The sequence below is a fragment of the Melospiza georgiana genome, chromosome Z, assembly GCF_028018845.1.
Source record: "Melospiza georgiana isolate bMelGeo1 chromosome Z, bMelGeo1.pri, whole genome shotgun sequence".
NCBI lineage: Eukaryota > Metazoa > Chordata > Aves > Passeriformes > Passerellidae > Melospiza > Melospiza georgiana.
The window spans coordinates 53,937,440-53,957,838 of NC_080465.1; the positions used below are offsets into that span (position 1 = coordinate 53,937,440).

Below are 20,399 nucleotides of genomic sequence, written 5' to 3' on the forward strand. Positions count from 1 at the left end.
ATTAAAATTTTTCCAAGTTCTTTACCTGAGGCTCTAAGCTGGCCAAGCAACTGTGTTCTCATTCCTACAATGATTTCCATTGTGGCTTGGGATAGGAAGTTCTTTTCACAGAAGGCTCTCTCCCAGCCATCACTGCGTGCCTTCTGCCATGCCTGAAAATGTTTTTACATTCGCCTATTAACTTGATAGGCTAAAACTAAAAACTGCATTTTTATAAAAGATTACATTTATGTCAATAAAATGAATGCAAAACCCCCTCTAAAAGTAAATGTATCAAACCAGATCCTTTTTTCTGTTCAAGAATTAGGTTCTCCTTACGTGTTCATTACAATGATGATTATGTCAAGTTAAAACAATAAATAAAGATCATTACATTAATATCATGATTTGAAGTTCAGTGTAGTAGGATGTAAAGAGGCACATTGTTGGAACATTCAGAATTTTCTAAGGTTTGAAAATATCAACCAAACATACTACAAAAAGTGTTCCCTCACAAATTTATGAGTCCAATACACAGCAAAGGCACTAGGCAAAAATAGTCTTCTCCAAGGACTTAATCATTGTCCACCACTCTACATCCAAGTAGAGTGCTACATTATTTCCCTTGATTGGGTGATCTACTGTGATTAGCCCTCCCTGAAATGAAGTATTACCTGGAAAGCCCTGAGCAGGGCCATGTGGTCACTGAACGTCCCGGCAGCGAAACGCTTCCTGCACAGCATGGCCGCACGCTTCTGGGAGGCCAGCGTGGGCAGCACAAAAGGGTCTTGGCAGGCAAGAGCACAGGCAATGGTCAGAACAGGATCCAGGCACTTCAGAACTACAGCATACAACACCATTTTACCAAGGTGTGGCTCTACAGGTAATTCAGTGAGGTGATAACCAAGCTCAGTAAGATCTTCCCAAGGGTCCATGGCATCTATGGTCTGTTTATAAACAAACAAACAGAGAGGGGGCCGGGTACAGTGGACAAAATCAATTTACAATGAAAGCAGAAGATGTGAATAGTGGACATCAACTAGTCTTGTTTCCAAACACTAATAAAGCAAGTCAAACTATTAACACAGACAAGACTTTGAAGCATTCTCTTTCCTTGACATGGAAAAACACATCCCCACACACAAAATGAAAACAATCAACAAAAATTCAGAACATCCTTAAGTAATTAAAAACAGCTTCAGTACAAACTGAAGTCAGTAAGATAGACTGGTACACCACAAATTTGGAATCAAACACAATTACCATCTAAATCTATTCCTTTTCTGACCTTAAGCATATGCACAGCATTTCTCACAGTTACAGCAGGCGGAGGATCAGGAGCTTTCATGAGAAAGTCTACAATTGGACAATTAATTGGAGCCAGAAGTTTTGTGTACAAACAAATCTCCTGCAAGTTAAAAGGCAGAACAAAAATGATCACCAAGATTTGGAAACAATGCCCAAACACATGATTTGTTGCAATTAATAGTATGGTTTGATGACATTCGATTTTTTTAAGTTATAATTTCTAACTGAACATGCACCTGAAGCGGCATTCTGAGAAGTTCTGGAGACTGAAATTCCAACATATTCTGAAATCGGAGCCTGCTGAAGAGACGAAAACAGACTCCAGGCTGACAGCGCCCAGCCCTTGAAAATAAAATATGGGAAATTGTGAAAATTAGGTTTCTTTCTAAAAATAAAACCAAAAGTCAACAAACAGACACAGAAACTCAGAATGGAAAAGCAGAAGCACTTCCATGAAGAAAGTGTTATAAGTCACACGCAAAGTGAGAGTTTTCCAATCATGGATTATTTTTGAGAGTGTGGCAATTTTTTACTGAAATTTTTACCCAACACTGAGAAATCTGGAGGAAGAAAAACAAGATTTATCTAATGTAAAGTGCTGTGGGTTTTTTGCTAATGTAAAACCAGTCCAAATCTCAATCATGATTTGTTGTAAGGAAATCAGTTGCAAACTTCTTTTCCTCTCCTCACATCCCCTAAACAGAGATGACCTTTGAGGTAAAAGGTAGAAAAAAGGTTAAATAACTTGTGAGTGAATAAGAGACAGCAAATTCTCTCATTCATATACATGCATGTGTATACGTGCAGCTTAATGCCAATGTGATTGATAAAACAGGCACTTGCTGCTACATAAGCTTCTGAGCCCTCACCCACAGTGTTGGGAAGAATATAATCATGGCCTGTTATGTCATAGATAGCTTGGAGAAAGTGATATAGGCAGTCAGTCCTCTGCCCACAGACAAGATGTGAAAACACCCTAATGGACCCTGTGACTGGTGGTGCTACATGGGAGAAAGAGGAAGGAGAACAACATAGCAAGGGAAAACAACCTACACCTTCAGGAAATGCCTGAACATCAATTTTCTACAACTTGGGAAATGATTCCAAGGAAATACATACTGACGAGTACTCACCTGCAGAGAACAAGTGTTGGCCATTATCCAACACAACACTGGACTAGGCTAGAAACAGTTACTATGTTGTATGCTATATTCTAAACATAAAGGACTGTGGATATCTGCAAAATGGAAACCAGGATGAGGCATTTATTACCTGCCCTTTCTCTGGATAGCACTGGCTTTTGAAATCCACCCCATTTTTAGCATTGTAACACGACTCAATGCATCAAAAGACTTCTAGAAAAACAAAGAAAGGAATATAAACTGAAAACTCAACGGGGTACATGAAATAAAAGTTACTAGTCATTTAGATTACCAACAGAAGTTTTCTAAAAAGTATGAAACAGTAATATATACACAGCAACTTCTGGCACAAAGGTATCTTCTCAGTTTCGAGTGAATTTATGATGGTATCTCCTTTGCAGTACCTTAGTGCTACACAGTTTGTCAAATACATATTTTCTAGTCAATAGGTAACTGCAAGTCAGTAAAAAGTATGTCAGATCTGTGTTCTGAGACACAACACAAAGCAAGTAAAAATACATTATTATACCGAATAAAGTTTTCCTTTTTATCTCACTTGAAAATTACCTGCTTATCTTCTTAGACTGATGTAAAATTACAAAGTAAGTTTGTTTCATGAGAACTTCAGAAATTTGGAATGTATGTCACCTATGAAATCCAATTTCATTTTCAAAGCCATACACTAGATCTTAAATTGCCTCATTATGTGATCTCACTTTTCTTGAAAAAGTAATTAGGAATGGGCACTGAACACACCAAAAAACTGCTTAAAAACTTAATGGATTATTTTTGGATTTGATACAATAGTAAGACAAAAAGAACTCTCAGCGCTCTCTCAGTCTCAGGAAGGTGGTGGTCGAAACTGAGGATTTGTTTTAAAAATCCAGCAGAAATACTAAATTGCAAAATAGAAAGATACATTAATACATCAACCTATATCAGCTTTTACAAGGTTTTTAGACAGCTAGCTATTTACAGGATTTGTCTTAAAACAAATGGATGTCAAAACTTTTCAGTGAGGACTGTTGCCTGACAGGCACTAGCTCTTACCTAGTAAAAGCTTTTTTTCACTTTACTGTAAAGTAAAAAAAAAGTTTGCCAAAATTTATGCACTGTGTGTTTTAGAATCGCACTCTGAAAATTTAAGGCAGTCATACCTCTTTCACCTTGCCCGAGTCAATGACAAACACGACATCATTGACTGTTATGCTGGTTTCTGCAATATTAGTAGAAAGAATCTGCAAAGAAAAAAAACCAAAACCACCAAAACTATAGTAACTGTAAAAGCAACAGCAAAATAGATCATTGTAGCATCTGACAAAGTCCTGTAATACTTGCAATTTTGCGGATGCCAGAAGGTGGAGTTTCAAGCACTTTCTTCTGATCCAAAGTCTGCACACTTGAATGAAGCATGAAAACTTGGTATCTAATGCAACACAAAAGAACATTGTAAGGATCCTTAACAAAAGCAGTGAAAAGCCACAGTGACTAAAGGTTTTACCTGTGAGCATTATCAGCAAATCTCTTGTCATCAAAAAGAATGCGGTCCCTCAGGCTCACTATCTCATCATACCCAGGAAGAAATATTAAAATTGCTCCTAAAAAAGGAAATGGGTTTGCAGAGTTAAATAGAAAATTCAAATACATGTTGATGCCATGTAGACTAGCACTCAGAAGGTTTTAATTTTTGGGGATTGCTGATAAAAGAACAAGATTAATCAGAAGCTGAATCCACAACTAGTTAGGTATTTACCTACCTGCATCACAACTATGACAGATGCTGTGAAGTAAGTGCATTATCAGATCCAGATCCACTTTTTCATCATCAAAACTGTGATGATAAGCTGTCAGTAGTTCTCTGTCCTCTGCACTAAGGTCACTACCACTTTTTTGGACCAGGGAACTTTCATCAAGATTTCCAAATCCAAATGAAGCACTGTAATAGAAAAATACACCAGAGTCAAGGCTGTCCCTTTGGGTTTGAATTCAGCAATCAACTCAAACTTAGATCAAGACCAACATGACTACTAGTCTTGAATTCTAATTTTTAAGTGTAGCAGAAGAGAATCACCATAGTATTACTGCCCACTGATTTAAATGTCAACCCAAGAAAGGATGCCACTTCATTTATTCGTGTTAACTTTCCTTTTCTTAAACTTCATTGAAACACAACCATAAGCTAATGGAAGTATAAAGATACTTCTCGTTTATCTGTTCAAGGAAAAATATTTAAGAGATATGTATTCTCCCAAAATTTCCCACTAGCAGAAACTACACTAAGAGAAATTATAATAAATATAATCTTTACAAAACACTACCTCAACTATGATAACTGTAAGTTAATCAAAAAATCATTCTTGAATGGCCTAGTGTACACATTACTTCTGTAAAGTTTCTTTAATCTGTCTATTGTGTATAAAAATACACAGATATAAACACATGACAGATTTGTTCCCAAAGTAAGCATGTGAAAATAAAATGGTACATAGTACAGAATTAGCAAGTTGTGCAAATATAAACAATATGATACTGAGTACAAACTTTTTTGTTGTTTCTGAAATATTCCTATTCTTAAAACAAAAAAGGTATTCCTATTCAGTCCAGATTTTACAGCATGAAAAGCTAAAACCTGTTCTGATTAAAAGAACACAAGCCTCAAATTTCCCTTCACTATGCTATGCAACTCCGTCTGCAAAACACTTACAGCTTACCTGTAGGATTCCAACAGATCCACAACCTCTGTCTGTCCAAAGCGCCTAGCCCAGTCCACAGCCATCCTGAAAGAGTTGCACAAGTATTTTTATTCGATTTTTCACTTCAAAAGATGAATATGAGTAGCACATCAGACGAGGCAATTGATACCAGACTTTTGTACCCATTTCCCTATTGTTATCAGTAGTGCTATTGCTGGATCTGCAGCTTTCCACTTGAAAGTGCTTGAATAGGTGTTAACAGCTACCTGACTTGGAGATAACTACCGTTCTTTACCGCAAAAGAACGTCAGTTTTACACAGGAGTACCTGCAAACATGCACAAGGAAAGGAGGAGGAAGAATATGCCATTCCCTTAAAAAATCAGGCCTACCTGTTTGCAGTAGCCTTTAAGTCATCTCAAAAAGTCACACCCCAGGTGTTTTGCATTAAAACGCGGGAAAACATTTGGCTATTTCATGTCTTTCAGAAGCTGTCCTTCTCACAGTGCAGTTGACCGTTTTACCTTTAAACTGCATTCCTTCCCAAGTTTTTCAAAGGTTAGCACCAAATATCAGACCCCTGGAATTCTAATTCTTATCATTCCATACTACAATTATTTACTGTACTTCCCTATTTATATGAAGACATACTTCATGACCACAAAACTTGAGTTTTACAGATTCACAAATACTTTAATGTGCTACAACAGACTTAGAAACATCACAGAAAGATCTTCTGACATAGGTAACTCCATGAAAATAAGAATTGCCAAACATTTTGGTCCAATTCAGTAGATTACAGTTGTTCTGCTAACCAGTGTCTTCAATACACCTACTGAAACAAAGTTTATAGCTCATAATCAAGATCGTATAATTAAGAATACAATTTAGAATTTACAGAAAACAATGTCATTAACAGGAGTTAGAAAATTCTTGAACATCTAAATTAATTTGCTAACTTATCACTCTGCCCTAGGAACTATAGATTTTACAGCCTAAACAGTTTCTTTCTCTCTCCTATATTGACAAATAAATCTATCTTTTGGTTTCTCTGTTTGTTTTTACCAGCCATTAGATGATTTGCAGTGGATACTTGCTCCCATACTGATCAACTGTTCTACTTGACTCAAAAAGCCTCTCCCTGAAGAAATCATCAGAGCAGTCGCACCAGTTTCACTGTGCCTATAATCAACTGAGAAGTAAAAAAGTAAAAATCAGCAAACCCAACAGAAATGTTGTTTCTTCATCTAAATATAGTACAAATATTGCCTTCAAATTCCAGCCCAAAGAGAATTTGTTTCCTCACTTTATCTCTGCAGTCTGTTCATATGAATTCCACACTGTCTTAGAAACACACTTCTGCCGATACTTCAAAACAACAACTAACTAAACAATTCATTCATTCTGCTAGCCCTAACCATTTTTTCAGGAGGTATCAGAATGCAAAGGTAACAACACTTGAAACTGGAGATAAAAGTAGCCATAAAAACCTAAGTAAATTTGAGGTTACTTTTTTTCTTATGTAATAACACAATAAACTTACCACTGACATTTTCAGTTAAAATAAGATTTAACACCTGAGCAAATGAATCAATATCTTTATGCAACCAGATGTCAGAAAGACAGGAATCCATTTCTTTTACTATCCACGGTTCAAGGCAATTCACATCTTTTTCAGTCTGAAGATAAAAACAATATTGAATGATTAATCTCTTCCAAGAGTCGTCTTTATTCTCATACATTACCCACAAAGAATTTGAATGGTTCTTTTTCCCAGCAGCAACCAGAAATCCAACACTCAGGTATCAGTTAATGCACTGATTTTGCCATATGCAAGTACTAACACAATGGCAGTCAAGCCATTTGACTGAGGAAAAGCTGCATACAAGCACCGTAACTAGAGCAGTTAATCCTAATAAAGTAATCTGTAAAATACATTAATATCCTGAAAGACTCTACAGAACTATCTTTAGAAAACAGATTTTAAATGGCTAGTAATACAACACAAATATAAACATCTCTTCCAACAAAAGAAAAAACTTACCAGTTGATTGAAGACAGTGTCACCACCCTCATCCAACCATTTGTACTCCTCATTTGCCCTTGGAACTGATTTTTGTCTCCGAGATGTCAGTTTGTTCGTGCTTTCTTGAGCTGAACACCACTCAGCAAGAGTGCTCTTCTGTTTCTCTTCTAGAATGCAAAGTATTCACCAAGAAAATTTTAGAGTCATCTTTATTATCCATTGTTTTCTACTAAAAAAGATAGTTACAGCAGGTCAAAGTTTTACCTATTCAAACTCTTTTATTTAATCTAGAATGCTACTAATAGTCCAAGATAAATGACATGTTTAAGGGTATCCAAAGTGCACCACTGAAAACAAGGGCTATAAGAACAAGGCAAAACCTACCATTTTGGGATTTAACCTCCCAACCCTCTATTAGTCCAAACTATTGCATTCAACAATCTTCCTTAAGTAATCACCTTTCACACAAACTCAGCCCAGATCTTTTTCCATAAATGGAATGCTGAAGAAAAGTGATACAGTCCCTGCATGTAACAACTTATTTTTGCACGCAAGAAACAGTAGAAAACACCAGTGTCTTAATCAAACTTTTCTGTTCCCAGTGATCAGAGCTGAGCATGGTAATAAATATCCAGTTAAGACTGTACGTTATATATATAGCTTTGAGGTTTGCGTTTTTTAAAAACTTTTTTTTAAATAATCACTGGGATCATTACTTTCAGTTGCCAGGAAAACTTCTGAAGCAGTATCTACTTAATCAACTGAAAACCAATTATGTTCAGCTCTAGAGTATTAACACTTACAAAAAATATATCCATGCCAGAAGAAAGCAGTGAAAAATGTTACTAAAAGGAATGACTTGTACATTTCGTGCAAATGTACAAAATCCTGCTTGCTTTAATAGCTGCACTTTAATTTACACCCAAAGGTACAGGGCATGCCATGCTTCTTTAGTATTCATGTGGGCAAAGCCCCCAGTTACATTAACGCTACACCATTTTTTTCTCTAATTGCATAAACTATTTCAACAATGTAAATATTGAGAGCTTAAAGATACTTGCTGCCATCTTATCACATCTCATTTAATCTCCTGACTTTGGAATTTTAACAGAAAATAATCCTGTCAATTGTTTGTTCAATCAATCAATGATTCTCATTGCTAACCCTTGCAATTAAGCAGTCCACCAACCTTGCTGCTTCTCTTTTTTGTACTTCACCATCTCTTTGTTTGTATACCCAGTGCTTCGTAAAATGTCCTCCAGAAACATCTCTTTAACTTCAAAAGGTCTCCCTTGGACTAAAAGTATAAAAAATCCATTAAAGATTATATATTCACTAGCTTCACTTACAGCATATATTTATTTTTAAATTATATTCATTGGGGTTTATTTTTCTCAAAATTATACAAAACAAAACATTTCCAATGTAAAATGCCATCTTGTTTCTCATCAAGCTCTTCAATTTTATCAAGTGTTATAGCAAGAGATGTTGATAAGATGATTATGACATTGACAGTTATTACCCATAATTTTTTTTTTTAATGAGAAAAAGAAAACAGCCATTTTTGTTTAGGGTTACAAACAAGAACTTGCCATGTAAGCCTGCCACCTGGATTAAAAATGTAATTAATTAATAAGCAATTAATACAGTTTTTGTAAGGTTCCACATGGAGACAGTACATCTTTGTATTGAACTACTTTCTTTTAATGAGAAGTATGTGAGAAGATAGACTTATCTCCATGTCCTCAACTAGTTCAGCAAAGCTGAGCTTTGTTTACAGAGTACTTCTTGACAGATGAGACATCCCAGTGGCCTTTACCTTCTAATAATTTAACCTGATTTCTTTTTCAACATGACTTGTTTTCTAGACCTTATCTGTGGACATTAAAGGATGCTTTTTGCATGAAGAATTAAAATCTCTACATTTTGATTTCTTGCCCCTTAAGCTGACTTTAGGTCACTTAGGATTTTCCTTCTGAAAGAACAATCCACAATTCACATACTTTTCGAAGTTGTCACAGAGGAAGTATTCCAACAATGATAACAAACCCTGTGTACTACAGCAATCCATGACTACAAAATGTTGGTTTCTGTGGTCAGAATTTTGTCATCCATATTGCTGAAGAAGAATCGAACCTTTTTCACTATATTAACAGAAACAGCCGCTTCTTTTAATTCTCCAATTCTCAAATTCTAAAAAAAAAACAAAAAACAAAAAAAAAACAAAAACAAAAAACAAAAAAAAAAAAAACAAAACAAAAAAAACAAACAAACAAAAAAAAAACCAAAAAAAAAAAAAAAAACAAACCAAAAAAACCCCCCTATTTTCAATTGCTCTTGGCTTTTGCTGCATAACCAGCATAAGCACTGTGGTAAACTGGAGAAATTGTCATCAGAATTTCCAACACAAATATACCAATCTGAAAGAACAGGAAGCTGCAAAAAGAGTAAACTGGAAAGTCACACAACAATCGCAACTGAGGCAAAAAATATTCAGAGAACATGAAATCACGTGTCATTTCCAGATTCCCGTCTCCAATAAATTGCAAGACTTATTTTACTAGGCAGAAATTAAAAATTGGGAACTAGAAATAAACACATCCACCTGCAAAAAAAGGGGAAAAGAGATTTCCTTCTCACAAGTATTTGCTAAAATAAACCAGTAAGCAATCCCACCTGTTTCCTAAAACTGCTGAGATTTTTTAAACAAAGGCTGACATGCAGAGAGTCTACCTGACTGTCAAATAAAGCATTTATCTTAAAAACTACTTTTCAAAACACATTAAACTTGGACATTATTGTTGAAAAATTAAGAGGACTGTAAGGTGCCAGATGAGGTCATCCATGCAGAAAACCTGCAAGCAAGGAGGGTGGCGAAAAAACCCCCAAACCCACAAAAATCCCCCATCTCCCATGCATTTGTATTTTGCCTCTACTAAAGATCTGTCAAATGAAATTAAAACAGCAATAATGGTAACCTTTCTTTGCATTTAAATGTAATCTAACTGCAGGTAACTGAGTCAACACAAACTAAGAGAAACTAGATGCCTTTTCTGAATATTTACCTAGATGAATGGCTACTAATTTGCTTAAAATCAAAGAATCACGTGATTCTAACATGAAACCTAAGCTGCTTATGCCTGTATTTTTAAACTGAATGGCACAGTTACCTGTGTTTCATACAGTAACCACTAACAACTCTCATGAAGAATAAGAATCTACTGGAGTGTATTAATATACGTCACACTCATGTAGCTCCTAAGTTCTGTATCAGCATGAAGACAACACTTCAATAACCTTTTCCTACTTCTTTATTAACAGTGGAAGGGGGCAGGACACACCTGCATTTACAGAACTCCCAGTGATTAAAACACTTTATTTTGTGTTTCCTAATTTTGTGAATTAGGAAAATAGTTAAGAAACAAGAAATCTGACTATACAAAGAACAAGGATTCCTGTAACTCTCAATGTATTCATCATGCGCCTTTACTCAAAATAGTTTGCTACAGTTTAGTAAGATCTGTGAATCTCAGGGCAGGTATAGTCAGATTTAAGAGTTAAGATAAATACTCACTATGTATTACTGGGCAGCTTCCAAAATACCTAATAAAGAGATTTGCATCTAAAGCAGCACTAGAAATAATTAGCTTTAAATTATTCTGGTTTTGCAGCACGTCTCTCAGTTTTATTAGCAGGAAGTCACTAAACCTATCCCTCTCATGTACTTCATCCTGTAACAAAAGAAAAAAGGAGAGATAAAAAAACCTCACAGATTCAAGATCACGACTTCTGACAAAAACAAACTTAAAAAAAAAAATTGATTGCACATTACAAAGGCTTCAAATGTGTACGTCTAGTTTAAGTAATAGGGTTTTTTAAAAAAGGGGTGTTTTCTATGCTTTCCATCAGCAATAAAAAAAAACTTCAAAAAGTTTTTATCAGAGCTGAGTGCATTGTAATGCTGAAGCTCTATACACCTTAATTTCAGAGGCCAAAGTGAATATCTGAAACACCTCTAATTTTGTATTTGAAGCCAAATTTCAAATCCTACAAATCTTACTTTAATAAATTCTCACTTCACCACCGACGAGCATTTAAAGAAATGTGACACCACATAATCAGAAAAACAAAGAGATTGCTTAGACAAGTCATACACAAAGCCTATAAATTAAGGCACATAACTGAATAACCACCTTTGTCATTCCTCTGTTTTGTTTTGTATTATGAATGAATGAAACAATGGCTCAAATACAAGGTTTATAGGCTGACATCAAGAATGTATATATCATTCTTGTGCTTTTTTTATGCTTTGATAAACAGGTAGGCACCTAAACTTACCATGTTTTCTTTTAATCTTCAGTATTTAAGTCTTGCCATTATCATTCTAGTTCCTCTTACTTATTAAATTCCACAATAAGAATACTAACATAATCATAAATGAACACACCTGAGTAATTTGCTAGCAACTGGCCTCCACATTATATTATTATATATGGGCAAACAAATGGACTGAAAACCTGGTATTGCTAAAACAAATACATGACAACAGAAATTCTGACATGATCATATTGAGCCACATCAATCTAAACCTCCCTAAAGATTTTCTGAAGAACAGGGCAAGTTCAGAAAAATTTACATTTCTGTCCTCCTCAACTCCTCCCAATTCCACAACTAATCATTGGTATGAAAATAAAATATTTTTACAGGAAAAAACACAAATGCACAGAAAAGCACCAAAATCCACAAAATATGCATGCTACTCTAAGGACTCAGGAAGTCTTTAAAGTTGATTCAGATTCTACCAGACAAAAACAACTAAAGCCCTCCGTAAATTTAAATTTAAAAAAATGAGGACCTCATTTTCTAAAGCAATACATATTGCTTCACCCCACGTGAAAGACCACAGGATGCTCACCACAATAACATGTGTCACGGTGGAGAGGGTGCTGTCTCCTGCCATCAGTGTGCGAAGGAGCATGTCATTAGTGCAGAATGTTACCAGTGTCTTTGGAGAAACCCTATAGAACACATCACAGAGACAACTCAGGGGATTTGCACCATTTAAAGGTAGTTAGCTTTCCATAGATCAAAAACTAAAGCAGCTGCTGACAGGAAGAGGAATTACAGTTCTATCCCCAAAAGACTCATGCACACCATTTGTTTTGAAACTATGCCTTTTCCCAGACGTTTCCTAACAATTTGTAGTGCTTTTGACCCAAAACTATGGACAACAGATTAATTCAAAAAATAAGATTCAAATTTTAATAAATAAGGAAGTAAAAGAGAACTATGAAGAAACTCTGCATGTCATTCAATTTACTAGACAATTCCATGTGGAAAACCAAGCTTCAATTCCTCAGCATATGCCTGGATATAGCCTTTGCATTTGACTACACGTGGTGGGATGAGCCCTGCTGGATGCCAATTGCCTCCCCAGCTACTCTACCCATCCTCTTCATGGGTAGGGGAGAGGAAACACAACAAGACTCACAGGGTCAAGAAGGAAAATGTGGGTCTCTGTCATGGACAGTCCTCCATGAGCTTCTCCAATACAAGTCCTTCCCATGGGTTGCAGTTCTCCATGAACTGCTGCAGTAGAGGTCTCTTTCCACAGAATGCAGCGCTTCAGGAACAGCTTGCTCCATTGTGGGACCCCCACAAGGTTACAATCCTGACAGCAAACCTGCTTCTGTGTGGGCTCCCTCCCCGGGGCCACAGGTTCTGCCAGGAGCCAGTTTCAGCACAGACCTCCCAGAGGATCACAGCCTCCTTCAAGCATGCACCTGCCCGAACACAGAGTCCTGCACAGGGGGATCCCTGCTGCACCATGGACCTCCATGGGCTGCAGGGACACAGCTGCCTCACCATGGGCTGCACCTGGCACCTGGAGAACCTCCTCCTCTGCTGCTCTGATCTTTCTGTCTGCAGAGCGGCTTCTCTCACATTCTCTCACTGCTCTTCTTCAGCTGCTGCCTCTGTTGTGCAGGTTTTCCTCCCCCATTCCCCACTGTCCAGAGACACTACCACCATCACAGATGGGCTCAGCCTCAGCCAGAGGCAGGTCTGTCTCGGCTAGCACTGGCTCTGTCAGACACGGGAGAGGCTTCTGGCACCTTCTCACAGATGCCACCCCACAGCTCCCAAAGCCTTGCCTTGAAGACACAATACATTACAGCTGACTAAACCACAAAGTAATCTGCTGATACTCTGGTTTTTCAGGAGGTCAAAATACTGAAATGTTACAATTCTATATCTGGGGCAGAGTTAGTTGCACCAATAAAAACTGCAATTGTCACTACTTCCTCTAGCCACCCAAAAGGAGCTGAAAAGTTCCTTTGTACTGTACTCTACTGCTCTTCTCTGGAAGGTAGTTAAGAAAATTTTAAAAATTATACTTCTGTGCTGTGTTACTATAAACACCTCTAAACATCTCCACTCCAGATTTTTTTTTGTCCACAACTCAAAATATTGTTATCTCCCTCTTTTGGTTTTCTCTGGATTAAATGTATTGGTTCCTTTCTAGGTGGATTTTCTGCACTGTTTCCAGTAATTCTTCCATTTTGATCTGACTTTGCTCTTCCTCTGCCAGCATAGTACTTCCATATATTAATCATCCAGCTTATTTGTGATACATCTTCACCAGCTTGTCTAATCTCTTAATAGCCTTCTCAGCTTTCACACACACATTTGAATTCTTATTGCGGCTTTGTTGTTCAAGTACATTAATTTTCACAGCTATGTGTTATCTTTGTTCACTTGAGCAACACAACCTTTTGCCATCTTCTGGTCACTCATCTCCCAACTGCTGGCCCTTCCTTGAAATGACACTGCCTATGCAGCACAAAGATGTAAAGACCCCACACAATCCATTCATGCTCTGCTTTACAGACTAATTCATCAAGTGATACTGAAATCTCCGTTTTTACATCTCTTCATGTTTTAAACACAAAAGCTGAAGCAGAGTAAATTTAGTCCAAACTAGACAGATAAATAATGCTCAGCTTCATCAGTCCCTTTCCAAATTTGTTGTCTTCCCTTTTATGATTCCTATCAACTCAGACTACATAAACATTTGTTACAGCATGCTGGTCTTCACACCTACCTTCAAAGCTTGCAGAACTTTTGGATCCACACATGTTAAAAGTAGACAGGGGAAAAAAAAATAGAAAGTGTGGACTTGATCTGAAAATCAGACAAGGATTTTACATGCCTACACTCTGCAGAAGAAATCAATAGAAAGCACTTGAAACTCAGTTCTATAAGACAACCTACTACATGAAACTGCAAAACACAGGAAGAAAGCCATCATTTTCACTCTTAAGAGTGTAATTATTTACTCTTAGTACTCTCAAGAGTATCCCTTACCTGCAATAACATAACCCATCTATAATTTGTGGGGCTGCATCCCAAACATACTGCAGTTTAAATGTACACAAGATTCACAATACCAACACAAGATCAACTGACACTTAGAAATAGCATTAGTACCTGCTTTCTAACCGGATCTGGTAACCAATTGTCTGGCCAATCTTCTCTCTTCTTTCTGCTGCCACTCGTTCAGCCACAGCAACAGCTGCTAAACGTCTTGGCTGAGTACAAAACACACGACAGGGAGTTCCATTCTTGTAGCAGTCATCAAGGATAAATTGAGGGATCTGTAGAGAAGTGGTTCAAATTTATTCTTTGAGAAAGCCACAGCTTTTAGTAAAGGGAAACAATTTAACACATTGCAAAAGACTTTTCATTAGGATTATCACTGCAAGCATACGTGAATCAGTGGAAAATAAATTTCTAAGTACTGTGGGTAGTAAGAACATAAAGAGCCTTAGAAGAAAAAGGGCTATACAAACATCACAGTTACTTTCCCTTCAATATTTTGCATTATTTTAATGAAAAAAATTGTATCTACAAGAAAATTGTGAGGAAAAATGTATGCTTTTAGTATCTGTCTACTGGCTTAGTGTTTCAAAAGCAAGAAAATTAATTGGAACACAAGATTTTCAATCATACAGGAAAAGAAAAGCCTTAAAATAGCATAAAAATATCCCATATCACAAATGTTACATGACTGGCATTAGTTTAGTATAAACACTGTTATGTTTTTTATTTCATTGAAGAAACATACTTGCGTAGTTTTTCCTGACCCAGTCTCTCCTATAATCAAAACAATTTTATTGTCCTTTATTATTTGGACAATTTCTTCCTGTTTTTCAAGAACTGGTAATGACTGCCTGAAGGAATCAAACTCTGATTCCCCTCTTTTCACTGGGACCTGGGGGATACCATCATTAAGTCGACCACTTGTCTTGTTTACTTCTTTGTTTTCTGTAAAGAGAAGTTAAAAGTTTATTTATACAGATCCAGAGGAAGGTCACTAAAATACAGCTCAAAAATTGTACGCAAAAATTAATGTTGCTGACTTTTTATGCATCCCTGTGGGTAAAGTGACAAACCCATCACAATTTAGAAGTCATATTTATAACAACATGTCCTCCTGAGGTGCTTGAAATAGATATTTTTCAAAACAGTTATTACTTTCACAGGTATTTTGAACAAAACCAGACTCTTCCAGAGCATTGCTCCAAGTCAAAAAATCCTACAAAGAGCAAAAGGAGAAAGAGAAACTAAACCAGAGAAAAGCGGCCAGGTGTATTTTGGTGGCCTTTGTAACTGCGCCCACATTTCACACCTGCAGCTCTCCCTAGAAATACACACTTACAGAGTTAAACCTTTAAGCTATTGCACGAATTTGCCTGAAATCATACTAATGCAAGCATGCTGCATCAAGAGTCAGTCCTGGACCCCACACAGCAGTGTGATGTGCTAGAAAACAGTGCATAAGTAGCCCAGAAACATGAGGGAGCTACTTCAAATCCATCATTGCAAGTGCTACTCTGTAGTTCCTTGATAATTATTTTCCAGAAAAATGAAAAGTTTTCTGTAGACTAATTATACACTTGATAACTGTGATTAATACATTCATATACTAAATTTCAAGCTCTGCTGTACCAAGACAAACACAGACTTAGAGATCAGGAGAACTAAAAATAAATTCTTGAGAAGCAGAAAAGACAGTTATTAGACTGTTCATTAACTTATTCCTTACATTGCTAAGACATTGCATTTCAGTACTTCTATTATAGCTTCTTTCTGTTCATGGAACAATCCTATTAACCAACTGAAACAATTGAAAAAAACAGCAAAGGAAGCACTAAAAGATACCATGTATCAGAAATATGCAATTAAACAAGGCATATTGGTACAAGTATTTTCAGTTCACTACAACCATTTATGCACACAGAAACGCAGTGTAACTCTAAAGCAAGAATCTAGATGAAAGCCTTGCTTTAAAAAAAAGGTACTTTTTTTTTTAAAAAAAAGGGAATACTCCTTTTTTTAATTAAAAAAACAAACCAATTTTGTCAGAAGTTTGTCTTTCAGCAAACCCTTCTGTATTCAAGAAAGAAGTCTAGAAAATAGTCTCTTAAGGACCAAATCGATTTTGTGGAGATGAAAAAATAAAAACTAAACTTCTTGATTTATCAAGGACATTCATTTCTATAAGCAGAATAGACAACCTAATTTTCTCATAAGGGTGTTCTTATGGCATTGTGGTAACACTGACTCTTCAATCCCACCTCAGAGTACTTCTATGAAACCACATTTCACAAATGTACTTCCAAAAAGATTTGGCTGGAACTGGCTCAAAGTTTCTAAATTAACACAGCACAAGGTAGACATCACAATGTGCATGATATGACTTCCCAAGTTCCTCACAATACCAGTTATAAAAGACCTTAAAAGGAAACAAATGTGTTTGTTTAATGGTGTCTGAGAGGACACGAGAGGGGACAGAACAGAAAGTTTTGTTTTGTCACTGGGTTGCAGGTGGTTTTTTCAAGTGGCATTGATGGGCAAGTCCATATCAGAAAACACACAGAACATACCAGATTCAACAGCACAGGCATGTCCTCTCTCTGTCCTTGGCAGGAGTTCTGTGCGCTCCTTGTTTGTGACAGGAAAGCTCTGAATGAGACTCCGAACGGTGTGCTTCGTACGGAGAGCCAAGTCACAAGTCATGACTGCATGTGCATCTGATACATCCTTCTTCCTCACAGTCAGGTATCGATTGGCTCCTTTTCTGTGAGGGGGGGGGAAAGAAAGTCTATTTTAGGAATAAGGAACCTACTCTGGGTTAACTTTTATCTGTCAAGGTATGAGAATCTATGCAAAATCTTTGAAAAAAACCAGACTTGACAGTGAAACTTTTTTAATGGACTCATTAAATCCACTAAGTGGATTAAGTGGAAGTGGAAAAGCAAGCTATACCAAAATGCATGTCACAAGTTTTTCCAAGCATGCATACAGCAATGAACAAAGATACTTATTTCTGTGTCTACTTTTACACTTTTTTCTCTAATACTATTCCTTGCAACATGATTGAAAACATCAATCAAGTTATCATTAGTCATGAAATTCCATTGGTCTGCAGCTAAAAACCAAAAACTGTACCCCAACTCACCCTTTGCTTTTAGATACCAGTCCAAGAGACTGACAGAGACGATGAACAAATGCTCTTTCACTACTAGTGAAACTAGAAGGAAATTCCATCTCTAGAATGATAAATAATAATGAAAAAAACAGTAATAATGCAACAGGCAGTAATCTTGATGTATTATCTCCATGTTACAGACCCACAGAATTGTTAGGATTGGAAGGGAGACCACGCAGTGCAAGCCCGCTGCCAAGGCAGAGTCACCTGGAGCAGATGACAAAGGAACACATCCGGGGTTTGGGATGTCTCCAGAGGGGGAAACTCAACACTTTCCCCAGGCAGCATTCCCAGTGCTCTCTCACCCTCAATGGAAAGAAGTGCTCCCTGATGTTGAGGTGGAACTTCTTGTTTTATGGCCATTGCTCCTTGTCAAAAAGTCTGCACTACCTTCCTGGGACTCATCTTGAAGACATTTATATGCATTAATGATATACCCTCTCAGTCTCCTCGAGGCTAAACAGGATCATCTCCCACACCTCTCCTGATAACAGATGATCCAGCCATCTCATCTCATCTCATCTCATCTCATCTCATCTCATCTCATCTCATCTCATCTCATCTCATCTCATCTCATCTCATCTCATCTCATCTCATCTCATCGGTCTCTGCTGGACCCCCTCCAGTAGCTCCCTGTCGCTGTGCTGAGACGCTTAGAGCCGGACACAGCAACCCCAGCTGCGCCTCACTAGGGCCAGCCAGAAGGGCAGCATCCTCGCCCTCACTACACCCGCAGGCTGCCCCCGGGCCCGGCTGTGCCGCGCACCCGCTTCGTCCCCGCTCCGGAACCGCTCCAGGGCGAGCTGCACCGCCATTTCCACCTCCTCGTCCACGCCGACCTCCCTGAGGGCCTCGGCCCGGGCGCGCACCGCGGCGGCGGCAACCGAGCCCCCCGTGGCCCCGCCGGGCTGCCGCCGCGGGACCCGCCTGTGTCGCGACATAGCTCCGTGTCACGGCTCCGCACGTCCCCGACACCGACACGGATCAGGGGCCGCAGCTCCTCGGCCCGGGGGGCGACGCCGGCGGTGGGGCGGGGCTCCCGCGGCCGGAATCGCCCCGAACGGAAGGAATTTGGCTCTTTTCCCGCCGTTAGGGGGGAAGCGTGCCTAAGCACCGAGGTACGTGTACGGCTGTGACCTAAAAGGGGCACTGGTACCCTGTCTAGTCATAAAATACGTGATTTAATTGCATGGTATTCAAATTTAATTGCATGGTATTAAACGTAGGCGTGGCGAGGGTCATCTCGGCCCTCACCCTCCTCACTCTGTAAAGTGTTACTTGCCCTTGATTTTGGATCGTCTTTTCCTGCTCTCCTTTGACTGCACGGTGTGGACACGAGGTAGAAACTAAACCCAAACCTCTTAGGCATGACACAGGACTCGGTGTTGAAAGCTGCTGCTTTGGAAACATCATTAGGTCAGAAGGAGAGTACTTAGAAGAAGAACAAACTACTCCTCAATTGTGAACTGAAGTGGGGAATTAAATAAATGGAAAATAAGCACTCACTGTCGGATGTAGCTGGCTGAAAAATAGCTCTTAAACCACTTCTACCAAAGCGTTTACAAGGCTCATTTCAGCATAATTCTGCATTGAGAGGTCACAGTGGAGCAGAACAATTGATCTGTTCTAAGGTTTTCAATTTTTTTCCGTTCAGGTATCTGCCTATTTATCTTCAACCAAAGTACATAATGCTAGTTCCTTATTGTTGTTCCTGTGACATTCAGTACTGCCACCTTAGAGCACATCAAGTTATTATGGAAAATTAAACACTTCAGCTGAATAAAATGAGCATTCCTCTCATCATCGTTGGGATCAACAGTAAAAAATGAGAACTCATAACTAATTTGAAAGAGTCACATCAGAAATCTTTAATTATGAACACAGATCTCTTAACAGTTTCTGCCTCTTAACAGCATCATCTTGCCTTCCAACAGGCAAAAATCCCCGTGATTCCGAAAAATGATTCCTCAGACACAATTCTGCTGTCTGTTTGCAATCCTGTAAATACAGCAGCACACAGAGATAACTAACTGTTGGGTTAGGTCTCATTTATATGGCTAAGAGTGGCGTGAAGCCTGAGTGCATCCTGCATAACAAATTCCTTAAGACATGCCTTTCTTCTTTCACTGCTTTTTTGACTGTTCAATGCTATTAGAAGGGTGAAAAAATAGGAGAGTGTAGTCAGGCATGCACTGCCTGCTGCAGCCCTGCTAAATACTGAGTTGCAGTCTGGACTCAGCATATGAAGGAGCAAAGAATTGTGCTTACTGAAGCTCTTAGACATGGAGGCATACTTCTTTGTACATACTCTTAATAAAAATTACTAGCTGTGGACTTTCATATTAGAAATAACAACCTGTATGTATTTAAATATTCTGTTTTCATGAATGGTCTCAGAAATACCTTCTGGCTAATGTTTACTCAAAACAACCCCTGGAATAAGAATTATTTCCTTCTATTAACATATGTCCAAATGCCCATGTATTTTTTATACGAAGAATTAAGAGGCAGCACAGTTTTATGCAAAAATATATCTGCATGTTTAAATACAATTAGGTGTTCTTATTTTACCCTCCCTAGAGGCAGTTTTGCTGACTTTTCAGTTTGCAGAACATTTTCTCTCTTGTAAACACTTATGTTCCACAAAAGATGCCAGTTCTAAGAGAAAAAGAACTGCAAAGGAAGTTGGTTAAACAGTAT

At 37.9% G+C, this 20,399-nt stretch overlaps 1 protein-coding gene across 1 annotated transcript in view; it reads right to left on the reverse strand.

The window, feature by feature from the left end:
* The window catches only part of LOC131095739 (3'-5' RNA helicase YTHDC2-like), a 30,945-nt gene extending 12,305 nt beyond the window's left edge, over nucleotides 1–18,640 (reverse strand). Inside the window, exons 1-21 of the mRNA XM_058043809.1 lie at nucleotides 18,466–18,640; nucleotides 17,670–17,760; nucleotides 17,095–17,288; nucleotides 15,273–15,472; nucleotides 14,636–14,802; nucleotides 12,063–12,165; nucleotides 10,722–10,878; nucleotides 8,337–8,444; nucleotides 7,166–7,314; nucleotides 6,665–6,800; nucleotides 6,187–6,313; nucleotides 5,141–5,206; nucleotides 4,187–4,365; nucleotides 3,931–4,027; nucleotides 3,768–3,855; nucleotides 3,587–3,667; nucleotides 2,560–2,642; nucleotides 1,524–1,629; nucleotides 1,268–1,387; nucleotides 654–926; nucleotides 26–152 (exon numbers count right to left, since the gene is read on the reverse strand). Of these exons, the coding sequence (XP_057899792.1) occupies nucleotides 26–152; nucleotides 654–926; nucleotides 1,268–1,387; nucleotides 1,524–1,629; nucleotides 2,560–2,642; nucleotides 3,587–3,667; nucleotides 3,768–3,855; nucleotides 3,931–4,027; nucleotides 4,187–4,365; nucleotides 5,141–5,206; nucleotides 6,187–6,313; nucleotides 6,665–6,800; nucleotides 7,166–7,314; nucleotides 8,337–8,444; nucleotides 10,722–10,878; nucleotides 12,063–12,165; nucleotides 14,636–14,802; nucleotides 15,273–15,472; nucleotides 17,095–17,288; nucleotides 17,670–17,760; nucleotides 18,466–18,640 (2,827 nt within the window). The remainder of the gene's footprint in view (nucleotides 1–25; nucleotides 153–653; nucleotides 927–1,267; nucleotides 1,388–1,523; nucleotides 1,630–2,559; nucleotides 2,643–3,586; nucleotides 3,668–3,767; nucleotides 3,856–3,930; nucleotides 4,028–4,186; nucleotides 4,366–5,140; nucleotides 5,207–6,186; nucleotides 6,314–6,664; nucleotides 6,801–7,165; nucleotides 7,315–8,336; nucleotides 8,445–10,721; nucleotides 10,879–12,062; nucleotides 12,166–14,635; nucleotides 14,803–15,272; nucleotides 15,473–17,094; nucleotides 17,289–17,669; nucleotides 17,761–18,465) is intronic.
* Nucleotides 18,641–20,399: the final 1,759 nt, after the last annotated feature.